The 9,266-nt window shown below is 37.6% G+C and overlaps 1 protein-coding gene across 1 annotated transcript; it reads right to left on the reverse strand.

Annotated features, from left to right (window-relative positions):
• Window positions 1–4,661: 4,661 nt before the first annotated feature.
• Window positions 4,662–8,658, reverse strand: LOC147856160 (aluminum-activated malate transporter 9-like). Its single transcript, XM_087329352.1, has 6 exons — window positions 8,225–8,658; window positions 7,012–7,152; window positions 6,559–6,828; window positions 6,334–6,470; window positions 6,108–6,254; window positions 4,662–5,808 (listed from the first exon to the last, which is right to left on the reverse strand). The coding sequence occupies exons 1-6, from the start codon at window positions 8,559–8,561 to the stop codon at window positions 5,167–5,169; spliced, it is 1,674 nt and encodes a 557-aa protein (XP_087185478.1). The 5' UTR covers window positions 8,562–8,658; the 3' UTR covers window positions 4,662–5,166.
• Between the last annotated feature and the right edge of the window lie 608 nt (window positions 8,659–9,266).

Consider the following 9,266-nt stretch of genomic DNA (forward strand, 5'->3'; position numbering starts at 1 on the left):
CCTCTATACACCTCTAAAGATGCTCACATGGTACCATATCAAAAGCTTTCTTGAAGTCTACAAAGCAACAACATAAACCGTTACCTCATAAACAATTTTCTTTCATTAATACTCAAAGGGTGACAAAGTGCTTGATAGTGTTATGGTGCTTTCGAAATCGAACTTGTCCATAAGCTCTTTGATAATAAAAAATTCAACCCATCATCTTATCATTGATTCCATTATACATCCAAATAGATTTTCCATGACAATGGTGGCTCGATAATTGTTTACGCTATTTATATCTCCACCTTTATGCTAATGTTTGATCCAATTTGTCAGTTGGTCATTCATTGAAAGGGAATGTAGCACCCAATCTTCGGCAATGTGGCTTTTGCCATGAAGCTTAGAAGACTGCCAAGCATGTCCTCTGGTCTTGTCCCATGGCTCAACAAGTATGGAAAAAGTCCTTTCGTTATTCTTAACAATCAATGTCAACTACCTATTTTCATGGGGATCAGCGATGTGGGGAGTGTTACATTCCAGCTTGATATTGTATGAGGCAGATGATGTTTAGGAGGCAATGATGGTACATAATAGGAATATTGATATTTGTTAGCTCCTTTCAGCAACCTCGAAAGTAGGTGCTATCTGTCCAGGTTTGGAAAACAATGACCACGGTAATGTTATGGGCATTATGGAAATGTCGATGTAACTGACTTTGTGATGCGGCAGATCTTCGACTCTTAGATGTCCTGCTTGAGATATGGGAGAACTTGCTGGCAGTAGTCCATGGCCAATATGACAATATGCATGGTTCCCTAGAGTCTATGAACAAGAGAAGCAAGAAGCTTCTTCACTAATGAAAAAAGTTGCCCCTGTTTATAAAGTCAACTCAAGGGCCTCAATGGCACTATCGACTTCCATGGACCCTTTCTTGAATATCAGTAAATCATGGTAGTGTACATCAGGAAATTCCAACACCTTCTACAAAGTCCTATCTTTGATCTTAGGATTATTGTACATAAAAACTTGTAAGCTTCTAGGCAGACAAGTTCAAGTTGTAGCCTTCGGCCATTTTTTCTTAATACTATTGAAGAGAATCTTTGAAAAAGAAGAAGGTTTGATCCAATTCGTAATCCAAATGTAGAGCATGCCATGTTGCAATGGATGATTTAATATATCACTTATCTATGCTTGCTTTCTCGTTCATCTGAGAATGTCAACCTTTATACAATGAAGATCTCTTGCCTTTCAAGAGACCAATTTCTATGCATACATCTTCAATGGTAAATAAGGGAGGGAGGCATATGTCAAGGGAACCATAACATCTTTTCAGCAATTGATAGCCCATGTAAGTTCTCACAATGCTTATAGAGTCTAAAAGAGTTTAACTCACCATAATTCCCCATAATTCTTGATATCGTTCCCCTTCAAATTTCCCTAAAATTTAACATAGACATGTGCTTTCTCTTGCGTTTGGAGAAATTGTTGAGTAACTCCCCATAAATCTTTCGTACTTGAATGCAAATTCTTTTGATAATTTTCCTTATCCTTGATGATATTCAAACTCAAAGGAACTTTTAGAGCTTCATAGTGTTCCTTATCAAACCATTTTTCTCTTTGAACTAAATTTCTTGATGTCTTCATAAGGTGTGCTTGATTGAAAAAGCATTTGTTTCCACATGAAAAAATGACGTTCTTGAAAGCTTCCTATCCCAATGCTATTGCCAATGCCTATGTCATCTAAAGTGATAAGAATGACTTGTACAAACCTTTCTGCTTCGTGGAGATGGTTGGATTATTTTGTGGAGAAGAGTTTGTAAGATGATAGAAGCAAGAGTGGATTCTACCTTAATTGAGATATTAGCATATCACTCCTATTTATTAATAAGTTAATTACGATAGTGTTTTTATTTTATTTTAAATGAAGCTACTTTCCCATTAGTTAGGACGGATTATTACAAAAAGACTGTACAAGGGGGCTTATACACAAATCGGGGAATCTCCCTCCGACTTAATGTAAGTAGATACCTATAGGTAAAAATGGTGCCCTTTTGTGTTGGCTAGTACGAGGCAATTCCTAGGGCCTACAACGAAGGGAGGGAGGTAGATGAGTCAGAAAGAGCCAGTGTGGGGGCTGGTAGTTCCACATTGGGCCACTTCCTCCTTGTGTCACCATAGGCGTGTTCTACCATTTCTGCCAAAAGCGCAAACGGGCAGTGACCACGTCGTTGGAATGGCTGCAAACCTCGTCCAATTGCCCTCGTAGGTAGCTGATAAGCACAAACCATATGTCCATGATCACTTCCTCCGGGGGCCGTACCAGATCTTGAAAGACCTTTAGGCAACATGCTTTCCATACATACCATAGGGTGAAGCCTGCGATCAACATCCAAATTTCTGGCAAGCCTCTCTCAAAATGAATCTTGGTGATTTTGCCTCTCGTGCATACGTAGCACCAACTATCCACATTGAAGGCATCCGTCCTCCTATCAACAAATTGATCAATCCATGCCGCAACACTCCACGATGTTGTTCCTTCTGCTTCACATGCCGCAAGGAGGCGAGTCACTCTATCCCATACCTTTTGAGCTTGAAGGCAACCCCACAGACAATGTCTCACAGTCTCAATAGGTGAAGGGCAAAGTGGGCAACCTAACAGGCCGCCACGTTTACCTAGCCATTCACCAACGGGAACCACATTATGACCGATTTGCCACCAAAAGAGCTTGATCTTTTCAGGCATGTGTAGACGCCTGAGACCCTTCCAAAAAGTAATGAGCACCTCATCAAGGATGCCCAATGTTCGCAAACCATTGCGTAAGGGGTCGTCTAACTGCAGTTGTAAAGTCCGGCCCAATTTACGATAGTGTTATTAAGATACATAGAGATCAAGATCATGTAAAAAATAATAGGTTAGTTTAGACTCGATCTAAGTCGTATGGGTAATGCAATGGTTTTAAGAGAGAAATATTTGAATTGGTAAGATCAATAAATAGTAATGAACTAAAACATTTAATTACCCCTCCTACATCATAGTTCCCTTTTTATAGGCTTGTCTCAAGCTTCATTCTATATTTTTTTATTAGCATTTATTAACCTTTTTTTTATATTTGTGTGGAAATAAGCTACACGCATGTGTGAAATACAAAACTATAGTTTCATAAATAAAGCTAATACATCTAGATTTAGATTTGCGTTTTTGTTAAAGCTAAAAGTAGATTATCTTATTGGTAAGTATAGTGCCTCATTTTGTGGAGGTTGATTTCACTTTTATTTAGTTTTTCCATTATTTCCACTATTTGGCGAGTTCACAATGTGGTCTGAAATCATGATGATCATGCAGGATATGGCTGATGACAAATGTCAATCAAATTTTGTGTTCACATGGGACGGACCCAGTATCAACCATGGTCTCAAAGTCATGCAAATATGTTTATGGGAAGATTTGTGCATGAAACCAGAGTCTAATGAGTTCATATAACATATTGGGTCCATAATTTAGGTGGAAGGTAAGTCCCCAATTAGGATTTTGCATTTATCATGATGGGGTGCCCTTAAAGTAGGGTAATTGAGGAGGATCTGTGCAAATAATTACAAAACTAGATATATAGTTCGCATGCACCAGATAAATAAAATAAATACGTGCTATATGTTACATGAGAGAGAGGGAGAATCATGCAAGGCCATAACTATATTTGACAAGATGAATGAATATCACAATGACATAATAATTAACAGTGAAAGTCAATAAACTATAATCAACAATGTAAACAATATGTAATCAACACTCTATACAAAAGGGGGGCGGGGGTTTGGTATATATAGAACTTCTCCCATTTCATATCATTATGTTGCCATATTCACTTCTCCGTATTTGAATATGTGGTGTTTTATACAAGTTGCGAGGAAATACATCATACAAGATACTTAATGTCAATGACATTGTGAATATTGTCAAGGTCACCTTCAATGTATCCTCGAGTATTGATCCACCTTGTATTTGCGTGATAGTGGCTTGTGGTTGATATTCAAAGTCAGGCATGCATCAAATTTTATAAATGATCATCACTATACTAGAGGTGGTGCTAAGGTACATGATCGAATGGATATTTGTTTCCAATGATCTCCTTGAGAATGGGAAGAAATATCCATGGTCTATATATTTACTATACATAACAATGTAGTTAGGTGTAACAATACCTTAAAAGGATCTCATAATGCCCATGTTCATGTTGATATTTACATTGGTCCATTCTTTAGTTATTGAATTTATTGGTGCCATGGCAACCCAAATCATTTCAAAAGGTGTTATCACAGCCATAAAAAATGTAGATGTAACCACAATGATGTTAATAAACTAAGCTTGACCACAACTCGTGATTGAATGAAGTGATGCTTTTGTTAAATGAGTGAAGACAACATCTTTTTTTTTACCATCCATATTATTGATTTCTTCCGATTATCGTTCAGCTCCTCTCAAATAGATCACATCATTATTACTGTTTCACAATTCTCTTGCTAGTCAATACAAACTAAAATTGTCCTAATATCACAATATTTGAACAATAGTAGTAGGATCTCTAACTATCTTAAATATTATCATTTCAATAATAATAAAGAATTGGAACGTCAAGAATTAATTTACTTTGACATGTCAAGCAATGAATCCACATGCATGATATAAAATGATGTCAAAAGACATGCTTATTTTAAGGCAAGATTACTCACATATGAATCACCTCAGTAAGGGATTCAATCCTCCGGAACAATGTACAAAGTCATGTGGAGCTAATACCACCATTCCTCATGAAAAAAGTATTGATTCACTAGTTACTTAGGCGGAAGTTTTACATACAGATAAAGTAGTGGACCTCCGCAAACGTATGTATAGAAATGGGTAACAATCTTCTATAGTACATCACTCAATAAATACACTATATATCTTTATTTAGGATACCCTAAATATTGGGTTAGTTTAAAACCATACCTTTTGCCTTTGCCTTCTTCATGTGTTGTGATAATCCTTTGCATGATCTGTCTCTCTGTACAGGGTTTGCCTCAAATACAATAGAAAGAATGCTAATGGTAGGTTAAAATAAAATGGAGAAGCAAAGAACCTAAAGTGCAATGGCTGAAACACGACAATCATAATGTTAGTTAAGACAGCTATGAACAACATCATCAAACCACCCCTACTCTTACTCCATCCTCTGTTTTAGCCTTTTCTTCTTCTCCTTTCTCTGCTTCTTTGAAATTTGCGAGATTTCCTAATTCGTCCACCGCTTCAACAACATAATCGAGCCGAAGTGCGACCTCCATCAATAGTGTTGCAAATGTTCCTAATGAAAGTGCGCTTGCACTCTCGAGTACCCTTACCCTCTGTTCAAACAGAGAATCTTTGGCAAAATCAAAGTCGTCGACAGGACGGGAGGGCCATGAATGTAATTTTTTGAAACCCCTCTTCTCAACTGATGCTAAATCATCATGAGAATATGCAATGCCCATTTTATGACTAGAACCTGACCTAAAAAAGTTCCTTGAATCACCATTACCAAATTTCTTCAATTCCGGTAACACACTCACAGGGAAATCTTCGGCAATATCCTCGTCAAACCCCACTTCATGCCGAATGAGTAGATATGAATTAAGATATAAGCTCTGTTGTAATCGATCGACAGCACGACGCACACCATCCAATATCTTTATTGGATCGCCTTTCTGCATTTCGTTGACTTGTTTGCCCAATTCCCGCAAAACCTTACCTCCCTCTATGCTCACCTCACGAAGTTCTCTTTCAAAGAGCAGCCTTACTGTTAATGGCGCCTGAAAAGAAGTAATATTATTTGAAACAGCTACACAATTACATCTGTATAAAATCAAACTTCATACAAAGCTATGCATGTGCAAAATAAATGCATATGTGATGGTTGATGAACGTCTTGCACACATTGAAAAAGTTAGTTTCTTAAGTTGATCTTTGATTACTTTGGATTTGGGTAAGCCTAAGACTACCATGAAGTTGAGTACATTTCAGTCCCTGCCTACAAGTAACTTTGATAAGATTTGTAAATCTATAAAGGCAATAAGTAATGACATTTAAGGCACCATGACAAGGCACTTACTTGTATTGCAGATCGCAAGCAACCATGGAGAGCCACGACAGAATAGGTACAATGGCGTAAAACTGCTCCAACTTTAACATAATTATGCCATGGATACTTGAAAGACCAGAACTTCCCATGTGGTGGTTCCCATATGGCAAAACTAGCCTACAGAATTATCACTTTCTTAGTCTGATTCACATTACCAAATGTATCAAAACCCTAATTTACAAACAGTTAAAATTACCAATGCCTCTTCCTTGGATCCAGAAATTAATGCACTTCTATAACCCTTGTACACTGGATCATCTGCAGCTAACCCCATGAAGATTTTGGAAGGAACTCTCTCTAATATTGTACCTTTCAGGTATTCATCCACACAGACTGAAATAACATGAAACAAAAGGTTTCAAACACTCTGAGAACTAGAACTTGCAAATGAAACATTCTGAGAAACAATTAAAATTCATACCCTCCAGAGAATCGGCAACATTATTGAAATTTTTTGCAATGAACTCATGTAGCTCCTCCCCAGCCCACAGAGGAAAAAGAAGAAGGTTAACACCAAGACCTATAGCAGCACCTATGAAAATGATAATAAACCGGTTCACGGCTGTATCTATGGGATCCCCGTCTCGGTACTCCGCCACAATGACGAGACTGAATGTAAGTAAAATTATTCGAAATCCATACTCATACGACTTCATAAATGGTAGCATTTTGACAAAAGTCACAAGTCCACCTGTTTCATCACAATGCATGGCATGACAAACACATCAATCCACGATGCTTGGATAGAGTAAGCAATGCAAAAATGTATATTCACGCAACATATCCATTGTAGAGCAATCTTAATCCATCTAGAACACCCCACATGAAACAAGGTTTGGTGTTCCCTTCTTTTCCAGACAAGAGATTTACAAACCTATGATGAACACGCTCACACCAACAATGATAGGATGTGCAAGATCTCCAGACATCGAAGCTAATTGACCAACAAGAACAGCCAGCAAACAAGCCAATAAAGTACCAACTCCTCTGTTCACACCCTTGCTTAGAGTGGCACCTGAAAGAACAAAAACAACAGAGAGGAGACAATGTGAAAGGACTATCGTATAATCATATCTATCACACACAAACACGTCATTTAATGTTTACTCAGGTTACTTAAGATTATGACAATATATAGTTTTGTTTCTCATGTTAGGAGCAAGAAGGCAAACCATAAAAACAGAAAATAAATAAATGCAACAATGTAAAAGAAAATGAAATGAGCCCCCCATACCATAGCAAATGACCACATCTACCATAAACAAAGCTGTTATCCAGGCATATACGATGATAAGATGACATCATTCTGATGCTTATGATGGAAAAACAAAACAAAATAAAGGCAATTGATTGAGCCACCAAGACACAGGAAATAATCTTGTCTAATGAATTACAATGGTACCATTTAATGCTTATTCATGTTATGTTCTAAGATATGAAAGGAAGTGATCAGGACAAATCCTGAAAGCTGAAATGCAGCAGCAACTCAACAATATAAAGGGATTGAATTGGCATAGCAGTAAATCATGTTGATCACATTAAAAGGTAATATTTCATGGTTATGCTATTGCACAGGTAATGATGTTGATGATAAAGCATTCACTGTTTTGACGCTCAAAATAGCATCAAGGTGACAAATCCTGAAAGCAGAAAAGCAGCATACAGAAACTACAGCAGAAAGGATTGAATTTACCACCTAGTGCATAGCAACAAATAGTGTCTATTGCAACAAAGGAAGAGTATCCATAATGATGAAAATACATTACTTTGATGCTTATGAAATGCATTTTCAGGGCATTTAAGATGATATGAATAAGATCAACACTTTGATGTTTATGAGGATTCAGTATTGCATCTCCAGGGGGGGACTTAAGGTGATGAAAGAAGACAACATTTTGATGTTTACACAGAGACACTACATGCTATTTCAAGGCAGTTAGCATGACTAAAAACAGACAACATTTTGATGCTTATGATAAGTAGTCAGTAGAATCACTTTTGTGGGGATCTGAAGATGGTGAAAACAAATCAAAGAAAACATTCTGATGCCTATATAAAATGGGAACCAAAGATAATTTCTCACGAACCTGAACTAAACTCAAAGACGACGACGACTGTCATGACTGCCCAAATGGTGTGGCTACCAAAGAGTTCATAGGGGGCTTCGAGGAGGACAAGGAGGAAGACCAAAGAAAGGGCCGTGGCCATTTTGAATGCATGGATTGTTTTCTTCGGCTCATTACGAGCAGTTGTGATTACAGATTTCAGCAGAGACGAGATCGATGTGGTCACATAAGCGATTGTTCCAGAATAGAAGCTCTGAACATGCTTCCATGGCACTGCTAAGCAGCCATTTTTAGGGCCTGGATATGGTTGCAGCAAAGGCCTTTCATATGCATGGGTTGAGATATCATTATAAGCCATTGCTACTATATTGCAGATCAAGCTTCTCTTCCTCCCCTGTTTTTGGTTGTCTCTTCTTCTGCTCTGTTCTCAGACTAGAATAATTATTCTACACTTTACATAATGAGAAGAGAAAAAAGCTGTAACTGGGGCATGGTCTTTCATAGAGGATGAAGCTGGAGGGATGGAAGATGAGATCTGTTTGTGTATGAAAGATCTCTCTGTACGAGCTTTTCCAATCTGTTGTTGTCTGTAATTCTTGGAGAGTGCAAGATGCAGAGCAGATCCTTAATTTTTTTTTCCCTGTCAATCTTGATCTACATGGATGGCACAATCACTGTCCATATCAAAAATATGCCTCTCTTCTCCACACACGCACACACACACATCTCATGCTTTCTTTTGACTTCTTTCACTCATCAATCATTATTCTCTTTAATTCTGTGTCGCAGAGCCTCCATCTCTGCTATTGATTGGGGCAATCAAATCCAGAAGAAGGGGGTTTTTTCTTTTCTTTTTTTCTTTCACCTTCTTAACTTAGTGGTAACTTTTGTTATGTATATTGTTAATAATTATAGATACATACATAGATTGAGTCTTACCAACAACTCTTATTAAGTAAGGCTTTGGGTTCAAAGGCTCAGCTATTATTACACCTCTTCCTCTTCTTCTTCTTCTTCTGTTTTTTTACCCCTAATTTACTAGATGCCAGTGTGGAATGTAGGG

The sequence above is a fragment of the Azolla caroliniana genome, unplaced genomic scaffold, assembly GCF_043228905.1.
Source record: "Azolla caroliniana isolate FFs.n. ecotype wild unplaced genomic scaffold, voAzoCaro1.0.p SCAF_13, whole genome shotgun sequence".
Lineage (NCBI taxonomy): Eukaryota > Viridiplantae > Streptophyta > Polypodiopsida > Salviniales > Salviniaceae > Azolla > Azolla caroliniana.